The sequence below is a fragment of the Callithrix jacchus genome, chromosome 15 (assembly GCF_049354715.1).
Source record: "Callithrix jacchus isolate 240 chromosome 15, calJac240_pri, whole genome shotgun sequence".
NCBI lineage: Eukaryota > Metazoa > Chordata > Mammalia > Primates > Cebidae > Callithrix > Callithrix jacchus.
Genome location: NC_133516.1, coordinates 61502573 through 61529866, shown reverse-complemented (window position 1 = coordinate 61529866; position 27294 = coordinate 61502573). Strand labels below are relative to the sequence as shown.

At 38.5% G+C, this 27294-nt stretch overlaps 1 protein-coding gene across 3 annotated transcripts in view; it reads left to right on the top strand.

Annotated features, from left to right (window-relative positions):
• SUMF1 (sulfatase modifying factor 1) overlaps positions 1-26612 on the top strand; it is a 104678-nt gene extending 78066 nt beyond the window's left edge. The window contains exons 8-10 of one of the 3 annotated variants that reach the window (XM_035276164.3): positions 15131-15190; positions 23056-23149; positions 25527-26612. In XM_035276164.3, the coding sequence (XP_035132055.1) occupies positions 15131-15190; positions 23056-23149; positions 25527-25576 (204 nt within the window). In that variant the 3' untranslated portion in view covers positions 25577-26612. Of the gene's footprint in view, positions 1-15130; positions 15191-23055; positions 23150-24271; positions 24426-25526 lie in introns of those variants that run through there. The other 2 variants (XM_035276163.3, XM_008982058.5) reach the window with 2 other exon arrangements.
• The last annotated feature ends 682 nt before the right edge of the window (positions 26613-27294 follow it).

Sequence of the window (27294 nt, the reverse complement as noted above, 5' to 3'; positions counted from 1 at the left end):
TCCTGAAGGTAGATCAAGAGAAAGTAACCAGGATGAGTGCAGTGGCTCACACGTGTAATCCTAGCACTTTGGGAGGCTGAGGCAAGTGGATTGCTTGAGTGCAGGAGTTTGAGACCAGCCTGCGCAATATGGAAAAACCACATCTCTACAAAAAGTAAAAAACTAGCCAGGTGTGGTGGTGCATACCTGTAGTCTTGAGAGGCTGAGGTGGCAGGATCACCTGAACCTAGGGAGGTTGAAGCTGCAGTGAACCGAGATCACACCACTGCACTCCAGCCTGTGTGACAGAGCAAGACCTTGTCTCAAACAAACAAACAAAAATTAATTAATCTAAACCAAAGAGCAGAGAGGGCTGGGCATGGTGGCTCATGCCTGTAATCCCAATACTTTTGGAGGCTATGGCAGGTAATTCACTGGAGGCCAGGGGTTCGAGATCAGCCTGGGCAACATGGTGAAACCTGTATATACAGAAATTTAAAAAATTAGGTGTCATTCTATGCACCTGTAATTCCACCTATTCAGGAGGCTTAGGTGGAAAGATTCCCTGGGCCCAGAAGTTGAGGCTGCAGTGAGCCAAGATCATGCCACTGCACTCCAGCCTGGGTGACAGAGTGAGATCTTGTCTCAAAATAAATAAATACATAAAAATTTAAAAAGCAGAAAAAATATCAGAGAAAATTCAACAGAGCCCTGTGCAACAACATCATGTATCCCAACATAATTTTAGCACATGTGCAATGGGAATCTCAAGTGGAGAGGAGCAAAAAGGACAAAAAAAGTTTAAAGGAAATCTGAAAACTTCTCAAATTTGATGAAGATTATCTGTAGGTCCAAGAAGCTCAGTGAACCTCAATTAGGATAAACCACAAAAAGAAACACACCTAGACAAATCATATTCTCACTGTTGAAAGACAAAATCTTGAATATAACAAGAGGAAAACAATTCATAACATACACAACAACAATAATGTGATTAATGGATGATTCTGATCAGAAACAGTGGAAACCAGAGAATGGTGTTGTGACATAAAGAATAGAAAGAGAAAAACAAACAAACCTGTCAACTAAGAATTCTACATCCAGGAGAATAATTCTTCAAAACTGAAGGTGAAGGAGGTTTGACTCATGGTTCTAGAAATATGGAGTAGATGTACATTTTCCTAAATACAACTAAAATTCTGGACACTCCATGTAAAAGAAATATAAACAGACCATGGAAAGTTAAAAGAAATCAGAGTGTCTGAAGACCTCAGAATCCTGGAAATGACATTATGGTGAACCCAGCAGTTCCAGATCAGCCTGGGCAACATGGCAAAGCCTGGTCTCTACAAAAAATACAAAAATTAGCCAGGTATCATGGTATGCGCCTGCAGTCCCAGCTACTCAGAAAACTTAGGTGGAAAGATTCCCTGGGCTCAGGAAGCTGAGACTGCAGTGAGCCAAGATCAGGCCTCTGCACTCCAGCCTGGGTGAAAGACTGAGACCCTGTCTCATATATTTCCTTTTTGCCCTGTATATCCCAGACTTGGAGCTAAGGAAGCAAGCAACTCAGAAATGCTAACAGGTGCAGACAAAGTCTCAGCAAAAGCCTGCTGTCTCTAGCCAAAGGAACAAGTAGGAAACAGGCAGACTAACAATACAGAAAGCTTTTAGACAGTAACTACTTTGTCTAAAACACCAAAAGAAAAAACTGTCCAGCAAAGGCTGAGTGGGGAGCCTAGACTTGTACCCTCATGAGGCTGCATTTAGGCACCAGAGAAGGCCAAGTAGGTAGCCAGGTCTTTCATATTATCTGGTAGTAAAGAGGTTACCCCTACCTTGCTGTAACAACAATGTGGGGAACCAAAACTTCCACCCCCATCTGGTAGTAATGAGGGGTCCCTTCTGAGTTGTTAATGGAAGTTGAGCAGGGAACCTGAACTTCTACTTCTGCCTGGCAGTAACAGGATCACACCCCCTCTCTTCCCCTGCCAGGGTGGTATTGGAGAAAGCCAGCTAAAATAGGGTGTTTAAATAAGATCCAGAATCTTGTAACATAATAAGAACATGTCAGGGTTTAAGTTGAAAAGTCACTTGCCATTCCAAGAACCAGGAAGATTTCAAAGTAAATTTAAATAGACAGCAGATGCCCACACTGAGATGACAGAGATGTTAGACTTAACCATCAAACATTTTAAAGAAACCATGGGAAAAAAAAGAAATCAGTGAGCAACTATGATCACACATGAAACAAATGAAAAAATTGAAAGCTTCAGCAAAGAAATAGAAAATATAAAAAGAACCAAATGCAAATTTTAGAACTGAAAATGGAAAAATCAAACCAAAAAGCTCAGTTTATGGGCTCAACAGCAGTATGGAAGGCATAGAGGGGGAAAAAATCAGTGAACTGTAAACTAGAACAAAAGAAATTAACCAATTTGAACAATGGAAAGAAAATAGTAAACAAATAAAGAAATGTTGAGAGCCACAAGGATCTACATGATTATAACAAAAGATCTTACATTTATGTATTGAGAATCCCAGAGGAGAAAAGAAAGAAGATAGCACAGAAAGAGTACTTGACAAAATAATGGCTGAAAACATCTCCAATTTGGCAAGAGACTTAAACCCACAGATTCAAGGAGCTAAGCAAACCCCATCAAGGGTAATTCCAAAGAAATCCACACAAAGACACTATTATAATTAAACTTCTGAACACTAAAGACGAAGCTTTTAAAAGCAGCCAGAAAAAATGACACCTATAGGGAAAAAAAAATTTTTTTGAATGGCAATGGATTTCTGATTGGAGACCATGAGGGCCAGAGGAAATGGCATGATGTTTTTTAGGTGCTGAAAGAAAAGTACTGTTAACCCAGAATCCTTATCTAGTGAAGTATCTATTTGGAATAAGGGGAAATCAAGACATTCTCAGATAAAGGCAAGCTAAGAATTTGTTGCTAGCCAGCCTATCCTAAAACAATGGCTAGAAGAATTTTCTTAAACAGAAAGAAAATCATTGAAGGAGGAACCTTTGAAAATCAGACTAGAACAAACATGGTAAGCCAAAATATGAGTATATACAATAGGCTTTCCTTCTCTGGAGTTTTCTAAATTTTATTTGACAGTTGAAACAAATTATAACATTGTCTGATATGGCTCCAAATGTATTTAGAGGAAATATTTAATATGATTATATTATAACCCAGGGGAGCTAAAGGGAGTTAAAGAGAGTTATGGTTTTGATATTTCACTGGAACTGTTAAAATGACCTGAATAGACTGATATATTTATGACTATATGTACATAAGTAGAGTGATATGTTTATGAATATAAATACACCTTTTAGCAGCCACTAAAGAAGCTACACAGAGAGGTACACTCAAAAGCACAGTAGGTAAATAAAAGTGGAAATTCTTTTTTAAAAGTTTGGGTAACCCACAGGAAGTCAGAAAAAGTAAAATGGACAAAAAAAAAAAAAGAAAAAAAAACAAAGAGAACAGACAGAAAACAAAAAATAAAATGGCAGACTTAAGTCATGACATATCAATAATTATATTTAAAGCACATGGCTTAAATATATTAATTAAAAACATAGATTGGCTTAGTAGATTAAAAACCAACCCAATTACCTGCTGTCTACAAGAAACTTCAAATATAATGATATAAGCAAGTTGACAACAAAATGATTGGAAAGGATATACTATGTAAACATTAATCAAATAACAGTCAGAATGGCTATATTCATATCATGTAAAGCAGACTTCAAAGCAAAGAAAATTACCAGAGTCAAGAAAGAACGTATATAATGATAAAATGGTTAATCCATCAAGAGGACATAGTAATACTGTGTGTGCCCCCGTGAATGGAGCTGAAACATATGAGGCAAAAACTAATAAAACTGGAAGGAGAAGTAGACTAAGCCATAATTTTAGTACCACTCCTTTCTCAATAATTGATAGTACAATTAGATAGAAGATCAGCAAGGATTTAGAAGAACTCAACAATACCATCAGCCAAAGGATCTGATCAAGATTTCTAGCACAGTCTACCCTATAACAGCAGAATACCCTTTTTTTTCAGGTACACGTGGAATATATACCAAGACAAACCATATCCTGTGCCATCAGATGAACCTCGACTAATAAAAAAATTTTTTTGATTTAATTAATTTTTTTAAAAAATTAATTTTTAAAATTTTTTTAATTAGTCGAGGTTCATCTGATGGCACAGGATATGGTGACATACAGAATGTGTTCTCTAACCACAGTAGAATCAAACTAGAAATCAGTAACAGAAATATAATAGGAAAATCCCTGAACACATGGAAACTATAAAACATGCTTCTAAATAATCTTAAGCTCACAGGGGAAGTCCGAAGGTGAATCAAACAATGCACTGAACTGAATGAAAATGAAACATCAAAATTTGTGGGATATAGTGAAAGCAGTGCTAAGAGGGAAGTTTATAGAAATGCATGTGTACATTAGAGAAGAGAAAAAGTTCAAAAGCAATATGTTTTAACTCAAGAACCCAGCAAAAAGGAAACCAAACCCAAAGCAAGCAAAAGGAAGGAAATAATAAAAACAGAAATCGATGAAATAGAAAATGGAAAAACACATAGAGAAAAGTCAGTGAAATGAAGAGCTGGGTCTTTGAAAAGATTTATAAAATTGACAGACCTCTAGCAAGACTGACAAAGCAAAAAGAAAATACCCAAATTACTAATATGAGAAGTGAAACAGGATATCAGTACAAACACTGTAGACATCAAAAGGATAATGAGGGAATATGGTGAACATCCGTATACACATAAATGTGACCATTTAGATGAGGAACAACACTTCCTCAAAAAATTCAAACTATCACAGTTCACCCAGTATTAAATAGGTGATTTGAATAGTCGTATAACTATTAAGGAAATAGAATTAGAAATTTTAAAACTTCTCAAGAAACAAATCTCCAGGCCCAAATGGATTCCTTGAAGAATTTTACTAGACATTTAAAGAAGAATCAACACCAATTCTACACAATTTCTTATAGAAAATGGAAAGAAGGGAACACTTTCTAATCATTTTATAAAGTTTGTATTACCTTGATCCCCAAACCCAAAGCAGTAAATAAAGATTCCTGCAGGTGAACATCCCTCATAAACATAGACACAAAAGTTCCCAACAAAATGTTAGCAAATAGAATTCATCAATATATTTTTTAAAACATGATAATTGAGGTTTATTCCAGGAGTGAAATCTGGTTAAATATTTAAAAATCAGTCAGTGTAATCTATAATAAGACACTAAAGAAGAAGAAAATCACATGATTATATCAGTGCAGAAAAAGTATTAAGAAACTTCAACACTCATTTATGACAAAAATTCTCAGGAAAATAGCAATACAGAGATTTTTCTCAAACTTTAAATAAAGAGCATCTACAAAAAACCGTGTACCTACCATTATACTTAATGGTAAAAGACCAAGTGCTGTCCCACTAATAGCAGGAAAAAGATAAGTATGTCTGTTTCCTGAACTCTTATTCAACGCAGTTCTGGGATTTCTAGCCAGTAGAATAAGATAAGAAATGGAAATTCTTACCATTTCTTTCTTACCTTATTCTACTGGCTAGAAATTCTTACAGATCAGTGAGGAAAAAATAAAACAGTCCCTGTGTGCAGATACATGAGTGTTTGTTTACATAGAAAGTCCCAAGGAAACTACCAAAATTTTCTTAAAACTAATATATCAGTTTATAAAGTTTATAAGACACAAGATAAACATAAAAAAATCAAGTGTATTTTTGTAGACTAACAAGAAACATGTGGACATTGAAATTTAAAATACAGTACATTAACGGTTACCAAAACCAAATGAAATGTTTATAAGTAAACCTAATAAAATGTGTGTAGTACCTGCATGCTAAAAGCTGTGCAACACTAGTGAAAGAAATAACTGAATAAATGAAGAGACAGTGCTCATGAATTGGAAAGTTCAGCCTAGTAAAGATGTCAGTTCTTCCCCCAATTGTTTAATGTAATTTCTGTCAAAATCCCAGCAATATTTTATATAGATATTGACATGATTATTATGAAATATATATGGAAAGGCAAAGTAACTAGAATTGCTAAAATAATTTTGAAAAATAATAATGTGAGAGGCACCAATCTACCCAATTTGAAGACCAACTAAATAGCTATAGTAATCAAGACTGTTTTATGTAGGTGGAGGGATATGCTCATAGATCAGTGGAACAAAATAGGGAGTCCAGAAATAGACCCACACATATATGATGCCCAACTGAGTTTTGACAAAGTTGCCAAAGCAATTCAATGAAGGAAAGGAAGCCTTAACATATGGTGCCAGAACAATTGGACATCCATAGGCAGAAAATGAGTCTCTACCTTAGTCTTACACCTTACACAAAAATTAACTCAAAGTGAATCACAGGAGTTAAAATTTAAACTAAAAAACTCTAAAACCTTTAGGAAAAACACAGGAGAAAACCTGGGATCTAGGGCTAGGCAAAGATGTATGGACTTGACACCAAAAAGAATGATCACCCGCACATGGAAAAATAAATAAGTTGGACTTTATAAAAATCAGAATTTTTTTTCTGTGAAAGATTCTGTTAAGAACTACAGAGTGGGAGAAATTATTTGCAACCCATATATCTGACAAAAGCCACATATACTTACAATATATAAAAAATTCAACACTTGTAAAAAAAAAAACAATCCAATTAGAGCACAAGCAAAAGGTATGAAGAGACACTTCACAGAAGAAGATACACAGATGACATGTGAGCACATGAAAAGATGCTCAACATATTAGCCACCGGAGAAATACAATTTAAAACCATAATGAGACGTCACTACACACCTGTCAGAATGGCTAAAATTAAAAAATAGCGACTGGCTAGAATACAGAGAAACTGGATCATTTATACATTGCTGGTATGTGACAGAGTACAGCCATTTTAGAAAACAGTTTGACATTTTCTTTAAAAACTAAACATTTGGCTGGGCACGGTAGCTCACTCCTGTAATCCTAGCACTTTGGGAGGCCAAGGTGGGCTGATCACATGAGGTCAGAAGTTTGAGGCTAGCCTGACTAACATGGCGAAACCCCATCTCTACGAAAAATTCAGAAATTAGCTGGGCCTGGTGGTGCGTGCCTGTAATCCCAGCTACTTAGGAGGCTGAGGCAGGAGAATGGCTTGAACCCATGAAGTGGAGGTTGCAATGAGCCAAGATTGCACCACTGCACTTCAACCTGGGAAACAGAGTGAGAGACTCTGTCTAAAACAATAACAACAACAACAACAACAAAATGAATAAACATCGACCACTATATGACACAATTACTCTCCTTAGCATTGATTCCAAAGGAATGAAAATTTATGTTCCTACAACAACCTGTACATGACTGTTTATAGCATCTTTATTCGTGATAGCCAAAAACTGGAAACAGCCCAGATGTCCTTCAGTGGGTGAGTATTTAAACAGACTAATACATCCACACCATGGAATACTACTCAATAGTAATAAGGGATAGACTGTTGGTACACACAGCAATCTGGACGAATCTCCAGAGAATTATGCTGAGTGAGGAAAAAAAGCCAGTTCTGAAAGTTTACATACTGTATGATTCCATTTATGTTAATATAGCATTCTTGAAATGACAAAATTATAGGAATGGGAAGGGGTTAGTGTTTTCCAGGGGTAAAGAAGGGGTTGGGGGATGGGAAGGAAGTGGTCATAACTATAAAAGGGCAACATAAGGGATCCTTGTGAGGGAAATGTTCTGTGTCTTGACTGTGTCAATGTCAACATCCTGGTTGAGATACAGTACAGAGTTTTGGAAGATGTTGCCATTGAGGAAAACTGGATGTACATACAGTACACTGATTTCTCTGACCTTTTACAGCTTCATAGGAATCAGCAATTACCCATAATAAAGATTTACATTTTTTTAAATGAAGGAGAAATAAAGTCATTTCAGATTAACAAAGACAGTGAAGCTGCTAGCAGATCTGCCATACTAAGAAATACTCAGCAGTTTTTCTAGAGTGAAAGGGAATGGCACTAGGTTAGATACCGGCGGAACTGACAAGTGGGAAATATGGTAAATAGGTAAGTAGAAAAGACTGTATTTATATTTTCACTTAATTCTTTTTAAAAACATAAGATTGTTTAAGGCAATAATGGTCACACTGTGTTGTTACATTTTTCATATATATATATATAACTATATGACAGTAATACTATGCATTTTGTTTGGCTGACATGCCTTCCTCAAGGCTGTGAAGAGTCTAAAATGTAATCGTGTTTGCAAGCTCATGAGATAGGCCACTACAGTGTCATGGATGCTGGCAGAAGACATGAAGTTTCTGTGTCAGAGTTACAGGATTTTTCTCATCACAGCACAGCAAGCCACATGCACTTCATTCACATTGCTTCCCCTTCTCTCCCAAGTCCCATAAGGATGACACAGTAGGTCTTTGTCACAGCCGGGGAATCCTGAGCTTAGGAGACTTCCAGTCTTAAAAAGAGGTTTATAATAAACATACCCAACCTTTGACATTATTGTTCTGGCCAGGAAACAAATCTGCCCTCTGTCATCTTCTGAGACTGACTGTTACACAAACATCCTTCAAAAGATAATCCAGGACAAAAACTGCCACAAGGCATATAGAATTGTCCCCTGCCACCACCATGATCAGAGAATATTTTAAGTCTCTCAATTTATAATGTCTCCTTTCTTTTTCCTCCCTTGCTATTTGTTGAAAACATGTCTGATCTGTTTTTGTTTTTTGTTTTGTTTTGTTTTGAGATGAAGTCTTGCTCTGTTGCCCAGGCTGGAGTGCAGTAATGCAATCTTGGCTCTGTAGCCTCTGCCTCCTGGGTTCAAGCAGTTCTCCTTCCTCAGCCTCCCCAATACCTGGGATTACAGGTGTGTACCACCATGACTGGCTAATTTTTATATTTTTAGTAGAGACAGGGTTTCACCATGTTGGCCAGGATGGTCTTAAACTCCTGACCTCCAGTGATCTGCCTGCCTTGGCCTCCCAAAGTGCTGGGATTATAAGCGTGAGCCACTGCGCCCAGCCCTGATCTCTTTTTAAAAGAATTTCCCATGGTCTGGGTTTTGTTCATTGCATCTTTGTGGAATCATTTTAGTATATTCTTCTGTCCCCTGTATTTCCTACAGTATTTTTTTTAGATTTAAATCTTGACTATACTTAGGCTTTAGGTAGGATGTGTGTGTGTATATGCGTGTGTGTGTAGAGAAGAGTAAAAACACTTCATAGGACTTATGCATTCTTTGTATTACATCAGGAGGCATATTATGCATGGGTCTTATTGTGAGACTGATAAGATTATTTTTGTTAGTAAGATTGATTAGTATTGAAGTAGGCATTGTCAGTCTGAACCATTCGTTAAAAGGATCTTCATCATCCTTTCACTCACTGATTTTAGCAGCCATTGATACTCATTGCCTAGATTCAGTTCTTTAGGAGGGTTGGTTGGTTTGTTTTCTGAGACAGGGTCTCTCATTCCTATTGTCTAGATTGCAGTGCTGTGGCACAATCACCGCCCACTGCAACCTCTGCCTCCCAGGCTCAAGTAGTTCTCCTGCCTCAGCCTCTTGAGTAGCTGGGACTACAGGCATGTACCACCAAGCCCGGCTAATTTTTGTATTTTTTGTAGAGATGAGGTTTCGCCATGTTGCCCGGGCTGGTCTTTAACTCCTGGGCTCAAGCAATCTTCCCACATTGGCCTCCCAAAGTGCTGAGATTACAGGCGTGAGCCACTGCACCTGGCCAAGCTTTTTGAAATAGTGATATTTAAGTGATATTCTATTACTCCTTCTGCATCAATTATCTGGAATTCCTCTATAAAGAATATTCACTCATAACTCTTCTATTTTCCTGAGCTATAGTTTTTGTAAGGAAGTCAGAATAAATTATTGATGCTGTTATTTTTTTAGTAAAAATGATAGTAAAGTATACACATACAGAAGTGCCTCATTCTTTTTAATGGGTGCTTAGCATTTCATACTATGGATTTTGTCAAATAACATGTTTATTATTTGTTTCTAACATTTTTATTTCCATTGGTTATTGGGAAATAGGTGGTGTTTGGTTACATAAGTAAGTTCTTTAGTGGTGATCTGTGAGATTCTGGTGCACCCTATTTGTAGTCTTTTATCCCTCATCCCTTCCCATCCTTTCCCCTGAGTCTCCAAAGTCCCTTGTGCTGTTCTTTTGCCTTTGCATCCTCATAGCTTAGCTCCTACTTACTAGTGAAAACATATGATGTTTGGTTTTCCATTCCTGAGTTACTTCACTTAGAATAATAGTCTTCAGTCCCATCCAGGTTGCTAATAGTGCCTTTTGACTGCTGAGTGATGGCAATTTCTCACACTCTCCATCCCTTCTGTTGCTTTCCTTGTCAATGTATTGGGCATGACAAGGAGGGACAGGGAAGTGTCTCTTGACTACACAGAGTGCAGTCACGGTGCTGTGAAAAATGTCCCGGCAGCCCTGAGCAGGCTGGTCACCCCTCTTCCTTATAGACTCATTCCTCCTCCAGACAAGCCAGTCTCACTGGTATGTGGTTTGTGGCATCTGCAGTGGATTAGTTTCATTGGTAAAGACTTTCATGTCTTCCCAGATGTTTAAAACGGGTAGATTTCTCTGCACTAACACTGAGTGTTGCTTCTTTATCTTTTTTCCCCGAGGACCTTGCCTGTACCTTGGCCTTTTGAGGTTATTGGGAGTGACATGTAGAAACCTGTGTGTTTTGCTCTTCCTTGCAACCATGCAAGCATTAGAAACGTGTTAATATTTCAGTGTCTGTGGGACTAGAGCAGTTATGGGCAATAGTACCTTTGAAGACAACATTCACGGTGGTACCTGCCTGATTATAGGCAGAGTCTGTATGTTCCATGTGTTTTTCCACTGAAACTTTTTTTTCTTTCCAACTTTTAAGTGCAAAGGGTGCATGTGCAGGTTTGTTATATGGGTAAATTGTGTGCCGTGGGGTTTGGTGTACAGGTAATTTTGTCACTCAGGTAATCAGCCTAATAGTAGGTAGTTTTTCAGTCCTCATCCTCCTCCCACCCTCCACCCTCAAATAGGCCCCAGTGTCTATTGTTCTCTTCTTTGTGTCCATGTGTACTCAATGTTTACCTCCCATTTATAAGTGAGAATATGCAGTATTTGGTTTTCTGCTCTTGCATTAATTCACATAGAATAATAATGGCCTCCAGCTCTGTCCATGTTGCTTCAGAGAACATGATTTGTTGTATATGTATCACATTTTCTTTATCCAGTTCACTGCTGATGGGCGTCTAGGTTAATTCCAAGTGGAGTCTTGTGCATCCCGGAGACTCTTGAGCACCGGAAGTGGAGGTGGTAGGGCCCTACAGCCTCTCTTTCTGCTGAGGTATACAGGCAAACAGATGAGGTATTTAAAGCCACCACCAATAGCCACTTAAGTTGTTTTAACCTGCAGTAATAACTTGATCATCAGACAGTGTTAATTTTGATGTATTAATGTTGTCTTTCACAAACTGGAATGGAGACACCCCTCTTCCCCAGCTCTCTGGATTAGTCTTCTAGGGCTGCATAACAACCTACCACAAACTTAATGTCTTCAAACAACAAAAATTTATCCTCTCACAGTCTGAAATTAAGGTGCCATCCAGGGCACACCCCATCTGGAGTCTCCAAGGGAGGATCGTTCCTGGTGGCTTCTGGGAATCCTTCGCATTCCTTGGCTTGTCGCTACCTCACTCCAGTCCCTCTCTCCATCACCCCATAGATATCTCATTGTTTCTCTGTGCATCTTCTCCTCATCTTACAGGGACACCAGTCATTGGCTTTAGAGCCCACCCTAGTCCAATATGGCTTTATATTAATTACAAAAATTACAAATCTGCCAAGTTCCTGTTTTGAATCAGGTCAGACACTGGGGGACTGTGAGTGAACATGAATTTTGGGAACACTCTTCAACCCACTATACCTTCCTAGTCATTTTTCTGTTTTTTAAAGGCAAAGTGGCAAACATTTCAAACAGTTCTAACTAATCGTCATGTTGTTTGCTAGCAAAAAAGAGTTTTATTTATAAGAACCAGCTGAGCAGTCACCTAAATTGAGGACTGTGTTAAGGGCTGCAGTTGTGTCAGCCTGGGATGACTGTCATTAGTACTTGTGTCACTCTGATAAGTGTCATAGTTATTGATTGCAGACTTAGTTCATTGAAGTTGATGATGAAAGGAAACTATTTTGTTCCCATGCCTTCTCACGGCAAATCAGCTCCTTCTTGTTCCTAGATTTACTTGAGGACTCTAAATTGCATGTTGGCAGATACTGTGAGAGACTTGAATCACAATTTAAACTGTCATTTGATACATTGTAACAGAGCATGCAGAGAACCACCTAAAGCAGTGTAATGCAAGAATTGTCAAGCAAGAAACAGTATAGGAGAGTGTGACCGTTGTATGAGAGAGTTCCACAGTTAGAAATGCTTGGCCGGGCGCGGTGGCTCAAGCCTGTAATCCCAGCACTTTGGGAGGCCGAGGTGGGTGGATCACGAGGTCAACAGATCGAGACCATCCTGGTCAACATGGTGAAACCCCGTCTCTACTAAAAATTACAAAAAATTAGCTGGGCACGGTGGCACGTGCCTGTAATCCCAGCTACTCAGGAGGCTGAGGCAGGAGAATTGCCTGAACCCAGGAGGCGGAGGTTGCGGTGAGCCGAGACTGCGCCATTGCACTCCAGCCTGGGTAACAAAAGCGAAACTCCATCTCAAAAAAAAAAAAAAACAAAACAAAAAAAAAAAAAAAAAAAAAAAAAAAAGAAATGCTTTCATTGATGCTGCTGTGAATTCTTGGTAATTGTCTTTTATAGAATAATAAACTCACTCAGAAAGTTTGTCAGATTCTAGATATTCCTGGGGAGAAAACTGCTGCTGGCCATTATTTTGACATGAAGCTTTTCACATTTGTAGTGTGCCTGTTTATAATTGATAAAAGTTTATTAATGTAACATTAAGCATTTAAGGCTTTGGAAATATTGTAGCCCTGCAGATGAATGAGGAATAGCCAATGGCTTTGTCTGTGAGTGTTTCTAAGCACAGACTGTCCCCTACTTAACAATGGTTTGACTTAAGATTCTTTTGAGTTTACAGCTGTGCGAAAGTGATATGCCTTCTGGAGAAACTGTGCTTTAAGTATCCATACAACCATTCTGTTTTCCACTTTCGGTTCAGTATTAATTTACATGATATATTCAACACTTTATTGTAAAACAGGCTTTGTGTTACATGATTTGCCCAATTACAGACTAACGTAAGTGTGCTGAACATGTTTAAGGTAGGCTAGGCTAAGCTGTGATGTTGGATAGGTTAGGTGTATTAAATGTTTGACTTATGATGGATTCATCAGGACAAGACCTAATCCCATGCTAAGGAGCATCTGTACCTGGAAATGCTTAGAAGATAATGTGCACTTCTGCCCACATGGTTTACATTTGCAAGAAAGTGCATCAGCCATGCTTGGAGAAAACGTGGTTTTTTAAATTTCTACCACTTAAGTAAGGGCCCTTGAAATAGGTGGTTCACAGGAAAAGGAAAAAGTAAGATAGGAGCAGCGTTGTCCCAGCTTCTCACATTTTCGATAAGCAAATAGTAGGCAGTTGTGTGATTAGTTGTCTTTTTGAACAACAACAACAAAAAGAGATAAAGCCCTATCCCCACAGAGTCCCCTGATATGGTTCTGGCTTATTAAAGCCTATTAGTACCTCTCAGATGTTCTGTATAGCTTACCTGATGTTGAGGCTTTTATCTTGGCAACTGATGCTTTAGGATTTTTGTTTCCCTTGAACTTTTATCTGAAGCCCTCCCTAGAAAAAGCTCTTGCCATTATACTGGCTCTGTGTAGATCTTAATTGTCATTACAGTGGTAGTTACTGCTCTTTCTTGCCTTCTTTTCTGCCTAATTTCCTACACTTCAGGTCTCTAAATGGGAGCACAGTGGAGTGCCTCCGAGTGTAGACTCTAGAGCAAGGCTGCCTGGCTGTGGCACTAACTTTGCCAATTACTTAATTTACCTACAAGGTTGGGTGGAGAATACGTGAGTTAATATTTGTAAAGTACTCAAACTGTGACTGGTTCATAGTAAGCACTATGTGTCTTTTTTTTTTTTAAGATAAACCATGTTCTGTATCTTGATTTTGATAGCAGTTACATGATTATATATGTTTGTCAAAACTCATTGGAACTGTGCACTTAAAAAGATGGGATTTTACTGTATATTATTTTATATCAATAAACCACACCTAAATTTTTTTAAAAAGGCTAACAAGCAAACTCTTTCATTCAGTCAGCAAAGTGTTTATTAAGTGTTACACAGTAGGATTATAAAAATATATAATTCTGGCCTGTGGTGGTGCATTCCTGTAATCCCAACACTGTGGAAGGCTGAGGTGGTAGGGTCACTTGAACCCATTAGTTCGAGACTAGCCTGGGCAGTATAGTGAGACCCTGTCTCTACAAATAATAATTTTTGAAAATTACCTCGAGTGTGGTGGTTCGTGCCTGTAGGTGTAGCTACTTGGGAGGCTAAGGAGGGAGGATTGCTTGAGTCCAGGTGGTTAAGGCCATAGTGAGCTGTGATTATGCCACTGCACTCTAGCCTGGGTGACAGAGGGAGTCTCAAAAAAATTTTTTTGTTTCCAAAAAAACCCATATAATTTAAAGAGGCTTGCCAGTGTAGATGAGTAAACCAATTATAACACAGGGTAAATTAGCATATTCACATGACATGGTAAGAGGTGCAGCCAAGCTGCTTATTAGTCATCTAGGCAAGAAATGCTGTAGAGACTTAGAGGCAGGATTGCTTCCTATTGTCACGAAGACTTCACCAAAGAGTGGAAACTTGAGGTGGGCCTTAGAGGATGGGTAGGATTTGGGGAGGTGGGCATTTGGGAGGGCCCATGAATACAGATACAAAACCTACGAGTAGAAATGCATGCGTGTGGAGAGTTTAGGCAACCATGAGAGAACTAGTTGGATCAAAGTGGGTTTCCTCCCACTGTGTAAGGGGCAGCTTTGATTTCTGGTCTAATGTAGCCTTTTTTCTTGATCCGTAGAAAGGTCCCCCTTCTGGGAAAGACCGGGTGAAGAAAGGTGGATCCTACATGTGCCATAGGGTAAGTCATGTCTCTAAACTCTGTTTTGCTGTTCTAGTTCTCATAGCAGTTTTATGGATCCACTGTAAATGATAGCCCCAAATGTCCCATTCATTTTCGCAAATGCATACCTAACCCCACTGAAACCAGACAAAAAGGACAGTCGTCTCAAGTTTGGTTACATGCATGGAGAAAAGTAACACAGGTGACAGAGGTTGTGAATGACCTACTGTCAACCAAATTTCATTGAGTGAATCTTGCCCCTTTGAGAGACCTTTGTTGTCCCATGAACTGCATGGGGGTGAGTGTATATACCTTTTTCAGCATGTAAGTCTGAAAGCACACCCTTAATTTATTTGAGAATCCTGTCCATTTCTGGATTTTCTGTTAAGAATGTATGGAGGACAGATTGTGATACAGTGAAATGGGAGCATCCCGTTTTCTGGGTATAAAATGTGCCTTGTGTAATAAGCATCATTCTCAGAGAGTGTTTCTTCTCTTTGGGCTATGATTTTAGTTTCTGAGCTGGCTTTCTTGGTCAGTTTGGAGTGACTTGATGTTTCATAAATAAGCTTTAGAAGGAATTTGGAAATAGAATACCATCCCTTCCCTTGTTTCTTTGAGTCATATATTTTTAGCATCTCCTGAACCCCAGCTTTCCATCCCTGTGCAGAGACGGCATTTTGAAGATTGTTGTTGCTTCCCCTGGTAATTTATTCAGTCCAAGTGGTTAGAGACTTAAAACCACCTCTAATGGCTCCAAATTAAGTTACTAATTTGATAATAATGCCATTATCAAATTTTGTCCTAAAATAGTGGTTCTCAAGCTTTATTGCACACTGGAATCACCTGCGATCTATATAAAATACTGATGCCGGGCTTCTGATTCATCCTGATTCTGATTTCATCATTTTTCTTCCGTGTGAACTGGACATTACTTTTTTTCTTTTCCTTCTTTTTTTTTTTTCCAGAGACAGAATCTTGCTCTGTTGCCAGGCTGGAGTGCAGTGTCTCAATCTCGGCTAACTGCAACCTCCAACTCCCTGGTTCAAGTGATTGTCCTGCCTCATCCTCCTGAATAGCTGGGATTACAGGCACATGCCACCACATCCAGATATGTTTTGTATTTTTAGATTTTTAGTAGAGACAGGGTTTCACCAGGTTGGCCAGGATGGTCTCAAGCTCCTGACCTTGTGATCTTCCACTTCAACCTCCAAAAGTGCTGGGATTCAGGCATGAGTCACTGTGCCTGGCCAACATAACATTTTTTAAAGCTCTCAAGGTGATAAAAACATACAGCCAAGTTTGGAAACCACTAGCCTAAAAAAAACTCTCTAAATTATATATGTATATATATATATGTGTGAATTTGTAGGTATGTATACCTACATTGACAACAAAATGTAGACAAATTTATCTTCATAAAATTTGTTGTTTTTTTTTTTTTTGAGATAGCGTCTTGCTCTTTACCCAGGCTGAGGTGCAGTGGCACAATCACAGCTCACTGCAGCCTTGACCTCTTGGGCTCAAGTGGTCCTCCCATCTCAGCCTCCCAAGTAGGTGGGACTACAGACACCTGCATCACCCCTGGCTAATTTTTAAATTTTTTGTAGAGATGGGGTCTTGCCATGTTGCCTCGTCTGGTCTTGAACTTTTGGGCTCATGAAATTCTTCCTGCCTTTGCTTCCCAAAGTGTTGGGATTACAGACATGAGCCACTGCGCCCAGCCTAAAATTCTAGTTTCAATTTTAAATTAAAAGCATTGTCCCAGGTCTTCCCAGTATATTTACATGTTCATGTATACATCAGAGTCTTTAATCCCAGGTCGTTTCTCTATCTGAAGTTGTTACTATGAATGTACCTGAATCTTCCTGCCAGGAAACCAGACTTCCATGAAAAACAGGTGAATCTCCCTTTGTACGATAGTATCTCAAAATCATAATTGCCACCAGTTTTGTCTCTGACATATGGCACTTTTCTAAATTGAGAATTCATTTACTTTCTAAGTAATTGAGGACCAGAAGATTTTTCATCAAGAATAAATGGGGTAACAGAAGCTTATAAAAAACATTTTAAGCAAGTAAAGAACATTAACTGTCCCAGTTCCATGCATATGAATGTATCTATTTCATGTTTTATAATTTTTAGCTTATCTGTAAGCTACATTTTTATAAGCTTCCCGGTAGATTATTTAAAATATATTTTAATCTCATACATGCTTTTATTAAATACACTTAATGGTACTGATTTTTGTATGTTCATCTTGTGTCTTGCAACCTTGCAAAACTCATTTGTTAGTTTCAGTAATGTTTTTGTAGGTGGTATCATATTTTCCATATAGGCAATCATGTGATCTGTGAATATCAACAGTTCTTCTTTTTTAATCTAGATGCCTTTTATCACTTTTTCTTGCTGTATGGCATTGGCTAGAACCTTCTGTATAGTGTTGAATAGTAGTGGTAAGAGTAGACATTCATACCTCATTCTTGATCTTAGGGAATAAACATTTAATTTTTCAAAATCAGGTATGTATTAGCCACAGTTTTTAGATGCATACCCTTTACCAGCTTGAGAAAGTTTTTTCCATTGCTAATGTTTTTTATTTTTAATCAGCAATGGATGTAAATTTTGCTGGGTGCTTTCTGCATCTATTGAGACGATAATATGATTTTGCTTTTTCTGTCTGTTCATATGGTGAATTACATTGATTTTCAAATATTAGGCTATCCTTGCATTCCTGGAATACATTCTACTTAGTCATGATGTATTATCTTTTTTATATATTTTGGATTTGATCAGCAAAAATTATGAGTATTTTTGCATCTAGTTTATTCTGTTGTTTTCTTGTAATATCTTTGTCTGATTTTGGTTTCACAGTATTACTGTCTTCATAGATTGAGTTGTTAAATATTAATTTATTTTAATTTTTTGGGAATAGTTAATGTAGAATTAGCATTATGCTTGAAACGTTTGATGGGATTCCTTGGTGAATGCATTTAGGCTGAGAGTTTTAACAATTAATTAATTGATTGATTTAGAGACACAGAGTCAAATTTCTGGACTCAAGTGATTCTCCTGCTTAAGCCTCCTCAATGGCTGGGACTACAGCTGTGAGCAAGTGTGTCCAATTTTTTTTTCTATTACTGTAGGTCTGATTTTTAACATAGCTGTAGGACTACAGCTTATCTGCTTCTGCTTGAGTACATTCTGGTAGTTTGTATGTTTTAAGGAATTTTTCCATTTCATTTAAGTTATTGAATTTATTGGCATTATCTCTGCCTTTCATTGGGTGTTTAGAACATTTATATTTAATGTGGTTTTTGATATGGTTTGGTTGAAATGTGCCATCTTGATATTTTTTTGTCTCATCTGTTCTTTGTTCTCTGTCTTCTTTTTGATTACATACTTCTTAATCACCTCATTTTTTCTCCTTATGCTTATTAGCTGTAACTCTTTGTTTTATAATTTTAGTGGTTGATTTAAAGTTTATGTCATGCATTTTTTATCTTTTCTTAGCTCACCTGAAGGATATGTTTTAATTTAGTCAGGCTTCATATGATATGGATAACATATCAGAAGAGGAGAATAGCAGAGTGACAAAACAAAGTGAGATCCACAGGATTTTCCATAGAAAAAGGACACTTACAGAATCTTGGTCAAGTGATTTGTATATTAGGTTGGTCTTTTACACCAGTCTGGTTATATCTGTAAGGTCAGGAAAATAGCACAGTGTTGGTTGTGAATTATTTTCAGAGTGCTTAGCCTTTCCAGTAGATTAAGAGTGACAGCTTTTACTAAATTACTGAGATGTGGATTTGGAAATTACATCTGGATTGGAGTTCTATATCTGTTTCTTGCTAGGTATGTGACATTGGGCAAATTCCTTAATCTTTCTAAGCCTCAGTTTTCATATTTGTAACATTCCATAATTGCACCCATTATAAGGTTCTGGTGAGGAGTAAATGAACCACCCTATATAAGTTCTTGGTACAGTGCTTAGCTTACGGTGAAGGCTCAGTAAAAGTTAGTTTCTCCTATCAGCATCATCTTTATATCTATAATTAGATTATTTACCCTCTTCTGTTTTGAAGAAGGAACCAACTAATACTCCCAACTAGATAGGCAAAAGCAATGTTCATGGCATTGGTGAAAATCAGTAAAAGGAAAAAAGTTGGTAAAAATAATAATGTTGTAATTCATTTTTAAAACATTTTTCTTGCTTAGATGGTAACATATTTTTGATCATGGGCCAACACCAGTTTGTTTGGCTAAATTCTTTTTTTTTTTTTTTTTTTGAGACATAGTCTTGCTCTGTCGCCCAGGATAGAGTACAGTGACATGATCTTGGAACACTGCAGCCTCAACTTCCCAGGTTCACGCACTTCTCCCGCCTCAGCTTCCCAAGTAGCTGGGATTATAGGCATGTGCCACCATGCCCAGCTAATTTTTGTATTTTTAGTAGAGATGTGATTTCACCAAGTTGGCTAGGCTGGTCTTGAACACCTAATCTCAGTGATCTTCCTGCCTCAGCTTCCCAAAGTCCTGAGATTACAGGCGTGAGCCACCATGCCTGGCCTGCCTGGCTAAATTCTGATGATCATTCATAACTTTTTGAAAATCTATCCAAAGTATAGCTTCAATAAGGAGATGGGGGCACAGAAAGAAAAACTATGAACATGTCATGTGGTTAAGAGTGACAATTGGATTGAATAGGCTGGAACCTTGGATCCACCATTTATAAGCCATGTGACCTTCGGCACACTTTTAACATCTATGTGCCTAAATTTTTCCTTAGGTATACAGCACAGAGACTAGTACTGTGCAGAGACTAGTAATGCCTACCTCATAGGATTATTGAGAGGATTAAGTGAATTAATACATATGAAGTTCTTAGAACAGTTCACATAGTAAGTTCTCAAGAAATACTCATTGTTGATGTTGTTAGATTAATCCCTCTAGGTTTTTAGCCCATCCTACAACATTAAGGAGATCCTCACCTTCCCACCAAGATGAAAAGCAAGAGCAATGGATGGGAAATTGAGACCTCAGTTCTGTTGTGCAGTTCTCGATAATGATTTTGTTTAACATGAGCTACAATAATTTTTTAAATGCCTTTTGTCCTTAAAAGTTTTCTTCTCTGTTCCACTTGACTTTGAAGCCCCAAGGCTGGTAATGGATTGTTCCCAAGTTTAGGATCACATTCTTAGCACAGACATGGAGGTCAATTTCACACAGTAATTAGCCATCTTGATGAAATAGGACTAAAACAGGTCCTTCCCACTTTTCCTGTTCTTAATTAGTAGAATGACCCATTTTTCAGCCACCGAAAGACCTCACATCCTTAAGAACCACTTTTGGCACTAAAAATAAAATTGGAAAAAAAATAAAGAGCAATGAGGACATTTATAATGAAGCCATTTACCTTTTTAATTATGTGCTTTATTAGTTGGAATTTCAAATGAACAACTTATTAATAAATGTTGCCAAGTGAATGAGTGTCTTTGAAATGGAATCATGGTGTGAATTGACTGTTTTCTTAAGTGATGGCTCTGACCTCTCAACACTAACTTTTGTATTGAGTCTTGCTTTTTAGGGTTTAATTCTTTATCATCCTTTTGGTTAATGGACAGTCTCAGGGATTGCTGTGATCTAATAAAGAACTAACTTTCGGTGGTGGAGAAGGGAGGGGCACTGATTTTAAACTTTTTTATTATACAAAGAAGACATTTTCATAGCACAAAAATTAGAAAATATATAATAAAGATCAAAATGAAAACAAAATCATTATGCTTCCTAAAGAAAACAATTGATAGGATAGTATTCCAGCAAACTTTTTTGTGTATTTAATTTTTGTCTTTCAAGAATGACATTATTCTCTATATACCAGGGTCTTCAGATATGGCTCTGGGAATAATCTCTTGCATATCCTTGATTTCTTTTCTGCTATCCTGTATTACAGCCATAGAATATCAACACAGTGCCTTGGGCAGGTCCCAACAGTTCATTTTAGCTGTTATATGCTAGGTTTTGTGGCATATGAACAGCATCTTATTTTAAAATGGTTTCTTATGTAATTTAAGAGATAAGTGACACGTAAAAATATGCCATTCAACAAAAACCTAAGTCCTATGCCCTATCACCAGAGAGATTTCTTAACTTTCCCATTTATGTAGCAAGTGTATATCCACATTCAGATGCTGGCAGGGGCATTACCATCTTTCTGCAGTTGAATACAAGGTTCCAAAGACCTGCTTAGAAGCTGGCTAATACCTTTGTTGTTTTAGTGAGGAAGCCAGTTACCCCAAAGAGGTCAGATAAGACAGGCAAAGTTAGTTTCTGTGATTAAGAGTGTTACATTTATGATATAGTAGCAGTTATAATGACTTCCACTTGCTTAGTGCTTTCCTTTTATATGTAAAGGCAAAGATCAAGTTTTTTTTGTTTAGTTTAGTGGTTTTTTTTTTTTTTGAGATGGAGTTTCACTCTTGTCACCCAGGCTGGAGTACAGTGATGCAATCTCAGCTCACTGCAACCTCCGCCTTTCTGGTTCAAGCAATTCTCCTGCCTCAGCCTACTGAGTAGCTGGGGTTACAAGTACCCACCACCATGCTAGCTAATTTTTGTATTTTTAGTAGAGACAGGGTTTTGCCATGTTGGCCAGGCTGGTCTTGAACTCCTGTTAGGTGATCCACCCACCTTGGCCTCCCAAAGTGCTGGAATTACAGGTGCGAATCACTGCGCCTGGCTGATGAAGTATTTTAACATGATTCCATTGATAGCTCCCTTTTATTGATGAGGGAACAAATTCAAAAAGGCTCTGCCTAAGATTAAATAGCTAATGAGTCTTGGATTTTGTCCTTTTTGGTGAGTAAATTAGCAAAATATTAGTTGTTACTAGGTTGGTGCAAAAGTAATTGCAGTTTTGCCATTACTTTCCATGGCAAAAACTGTGACTGCTTTTGCACCAGTACTACCTAATACAGTTTTCACGTGTATCAAGTCCAAACTCCTCTGTCTGCTGAGAAGGCTGTGTGTGATGTGACTCAATCCTATTTACCCACCCACATTTCCTCCTTATTGTTAACCATCTTGTGCCAGTCATTGTTCTTGCCTGGAATTCTCACGCTCCAGATCTTTGGGCAACTCAGCTCACATGTGATCTTCTCAGAGAGGCCTTCCCGGACCATCACCCTATCTAAAGTAGGCTCCTAGTCACCTTCAGTCCCCTTTCCCTGTTTTCCTTCCTTCCAAGGTGACTATTCCTGGAAACCATCTGGACTATATTGGTTTTTTTATTGTCTGACAATTCCCTGTTGAATGTTAGCTCCCTGATAACAGGTATCTTGTTTGTCTTGTTCCAGTTGTATCTGTCATACCTAAAATAGCATCCATATTGTAAGCTCTCGTATATTTGATGAATAATTAAACCATGCTCTGACATGATCAGGCTGAGGCCTTGCTATGCTCTCAACTTGCCTGAATGTTTCCATCTTCATGCCTCTGAAGCCATTGTTTTCTCCACTTCGTGTGCCTTCTTTTCTCCTTTCTAAATCCTGTAACCAGTGTTACTCAAAGTGTGGCCCATGGGCCTGTACCATCAGCAGCACCTCGAAGCTTGTTAGAAGTATGTTCTTGGGGCCCATACTAGACTTCCAGAATCAGAGTTCCTGGATGCGTGGCCTAGGAACATGGATTTAAACAAGGTATCTTGCTGTTCTTATGTATGCTGAGGTTCAAGGACCACTGCCATGATCATGGAAATCCCACCCACATCAATTTCGGCCTTCTAAAAAAGTCTTTCCTAAAACATTTGCATTCTACAAGGGACAGCTCCTTCACCTGTATTGCTAATTACCTCAGAATTGTTACCTCTCCATGCTTTGTAGCTGTTTGATGTATCATCGGCTTCTTCAACCAGCCTGAGGTCTCCAACAAGACAGGACTATGATACTACTCAGGTCTCTTCTGTGGACGTACTCAGTGAGCAATCAGGAAACACTTGACTGTTTTTGGTCATGCATGTACATTTATGGGATGAGAATGTCATATCATCGTCTAGCTCCCCCTGAACCTGATGTTTGCTGTAGTGTGGAATTCACTACACATGCTTGGTTGCATGGGGCCCTGAATTGTCTGCAGGAACTTGACTCTAGAAATACCAAAGCACCGTAGTTTCACAGCCCGATGAGTAGGCTCTACGTGGAATGAGGCTTTTGCTGTGTCTTCCTGCATGGTCACCGCTAGTCATTTGAGAGCTTCCGTTGCATGCAGGTTACACATAGTGGTAGATGCCATCAATGTATCAATTATTCCTAGCACATTTTAAATTGATCTTCCTTTTGTCTACCTGACAATTGCTAATGTTGTATTCTTCACTGACCACAAGGAAATGAGAAAATTGGTTGTTATCATTTCACTGTCTATAGAAAACAGAGCACTGTCTTTCTTTTTTATGGTAGAAGTGCTCCAGAGATTTCTGTGTCAACTTTAGAGCTACTTTTCATAAAGATAAGAAGCATTTTACTTTTCTGAAAGAAAAGAGAATAATACAGAAAAGAAAAAACGTTTTGCATGCTGACTTATCTTCCCCCGACTCCACATTATCACTTCTGCATAGATCCAAAGTTATTCCACATGTTTCTTTGTGAAACTTCTTTAACCAGCTTGCAGGGACTTGAGCTGCACTGGGCCACCTCAGAATTTAAGCTCATGGCACACAGAATGACTAATTTATTTTTATTCTCCATTATTTTGGGTCGGAGAATAATCCTAGGGCACAAGAGTTTCATGTGTGGTTATTTTTGGCATGTGGAGGCTTTTGAAGTAATTTGTGGTCAATCACTGAATACCTGCTAGGTAGCCAGGGATATATGCATTCAGCTGTTATGTGTGTGCAAGTGTTTGAGTGCATGCAGGGCTTGTGTATTGGGCAGTGAGAAAGAAGATGTGAGAAGTGGTATCCTTCCCTCTGGGAGTGTAGAATCTTGCAAGGAAACAAGCACACCACAGTTAGATCTGAATTGGAATTCTACTTTCTTTAATAACTGTGTAATCTTGGGTAAGTCATTTTCTCTGGGCTGTTGCAATCAAATGGCATAACAGATGAAGATACCTGGCCCCATGTCTGGTATGTACTAGGCGCTCAAGGTCTCTGTTGGTGTGCATGTGTGTACTTGTGCCTGGCTCTTATTTTATAACGCAGATGTAAAACCGCACACAACATTGTATAGCTTTATTAATTACTACGATTTAAACTCCCACAGCTATGTATTTTTAAAAAGCAGTGTTTTCCCACAGCCATTCCCACATTTGATGTTCTAGGCTTGTTGTCTAATTTTTTGCCAATCTTTTAGTATTAAATGATATCATAAATATGACTTAGTAAATGATATCATGTTATTTAGTTATTAAATGATATCTTAGTGTTGTTCTTAATATTTTTTCAGTTGCCGTCTATCACTTATTACTTGGTTTAATTTCAGAAATTAATATACTTATTGTATAAGAATATTGCATCGCTTTCCTATAGGAAATATGAAACCCAGGTTGCTTGAGGGATAACTACTGTGCACATTGTGGTGCATTCTGAATCTTTCTGTTTTTCTTTTCTTGGCATATGTAGTTATCTACACTGAGTCATACCACATATGCAGCATATATTCTGACTTTTTCATTTAACTTTTTTTTTTTGTTGGAGACAAGGTCTTGCTCTGTCAACCAGGCTTTAGCACAGTGGCTCAGTGACGGTGCACTGCAGCCTCAAACACCTGGGCTCAAGAGATCTTTCCACTTTAACCTCTCAAGTAAGTGGGACTATAGGTGCACACCACCATACTCATCTAATTTTTTGTAGAGATGGGGCTCTTGCTGTGTTGCCCAGGCTGGCCTCAAACTCCTGGCCTCAAGCAGTCCTTCCACCTCACCTTCCCAAAGTTTTAGGATTACAGATGTGAGCCACTGCACCTGGCCTAATTTTATATTTTATCATGAAAACTTCCTGTGTCATTAAATATCATGTAAAATCATGACTGAGTGGCTACTTACTATTCTATTATATGGATGTGCCTAAACTTAGGCAACCATTGGTTGTTACGTTTTCTTTTTTGCTGTTATAATTAATGTTGAACATCTTTGTGCCATATCTGTGTTATGTTTATAAGGTAAAGGACGTTGGAAAACATGGTTAATTCTTGAATGTGCTGCCCTTTTTAAAGCATACATGTTAAGTATCCATACAGGAAGGGTTGTGGGGAAGTACTGTCTATAGCTGGTGCTTTTGTGCAACATGCATCTAACAGTTTAGAGCCCTCGGCTGAGAGTCCTAAGAGCACTTACCTTGCTTTCTCTCTTTGCACAGTCCTACTGTTACAGATATCGCTGTGCTGCTCGGAGCCAGAACACACCTGATAGCTCCGCTTCGAATCTGGGATTCCGCTGTGCAGCCGACCGCCTGCCCACCATAGACTGACAGCCAAGAAGAGCCTTCCCCAATCCAAGAAGGAGTCATGTCTAGCCTACACTGGGCTGTCCTCAGAACTTTGAACAATCTCACTCAAAGAATTCCCACCCTGAGATGGGTTACATACCTGCCCAATGGCCAAAGGAACCGTCTTGCGAGACCAAATTGCTGACCTGGGTCAGTGCATGTGCTTTATTGTGTGCTGCGTCTCTGGAGATCATCGCCTTATTTTACTTTGGAGAGTCTTTAAAGAGGAAGGGGAGTGGAGGGAACCTTCAGAAGGCTGGCATCCTACCCAGGCTTTGCCACAGGGATTAGACCCCAGGTTCGACACTTGACCTACCTGGGCCTCAGGTGCCCTCCCCTATCAAATGGGGGGATGGACAGCATGGTTCTGTCTAACTCACCAATTCTAAAGAGGATAGCAGATTCTATTGTGACTTCATAGTGAGAATTTATGATAGATTATTTTTTAGCTATTTTTTTCCATGTGTGAACCTTGGGTGATACTAATCATGTAAAGTAGGAATTCTCTTATGTATTATTTTGAGAAAAGGAGGGGTGGTGACTCCTTTATATTCATACTGCACTTTGCTTTTCCAAGGAAATCAGTGTCTTTTACATTGTTATGATGAATCCCACATGGGCCAGTGATGATATGCTGAAGTTCAGCCATTGAACACACAGGAATGTCTGTGGGGTGACTCAACTGTGCTTTATCTTTTAATATTAAGTGCCTTTGGTTCAGAGGGGCGGTCATAAGCTCTGTTTCCTCCTCTCCCCAAAGCCTTCAGTGAATGTGAAATGTGTGCTAAATGGGGAAACCTGCTTAATTCTAGGTATAGGGGAGAATGAGGACCTTGAATTAGCTATATTCAGGGTGTCTGGTATTTTGTAATTGGGTATAGGAAACCTTGTCAGCTATGGGTTATCAGATGCTTTGAATCATGCACTATGTCGAATAAACTTCCCTGCTAAATCAGGCTTCACTCTCATCAGCTTCTTTTCTCTTTCTCTTCTTTGTGTTTTCTTTTAAAGAAATGACTTTGTGATACATGTGTTTTATTTGCTTGAAAACTTTCATGTTTATTAGCTAGTGTATAACTTTGATATGTGAGTAATTGGTGGGAATTTTAATTCCAAAAAGCAAGGGTATTCCACCAGGAAGCCTATCATGACCTTGCTGCTTCTTGCCACAGTAGATAATGCCAAGTCAAAGGCACTGCCTCAGTTAATGATCTTGTAAAACCCAGTGTTTGCCTCACATGCCAGGAAAGCACCTTGTTTTAGAAAAATGGCTTTCATCCTAAGCTCCCTGGTATCAAGATCCCATCCTGATTTCTCAGTCCTGAGAATGCTTAAGCCATTTCTTGGTGCCATATGAAAGAAATGTTTAAATCAAATAATACTCAAAAGTGTTTAACCAACACTTCATTGCTACTTTTTTTACATGTTAGCCTCTTAACATGTTAAAACATTTGACTTGAAAAACAGTTATGTAGGCCAGGCTCAGTGGCTCATGCCTATAATCCCAGCATTTTGGGAGGCCAAGGCAGGTGGGTTAGTTGAGGTCAGGAGTTCGAGATTAGCCTGGCCAACATGCCAAAACCCTGTCTTGACTAAAAATACAAAAAAAATTAGCCAGGAGTGGTTGACATGTACCTGT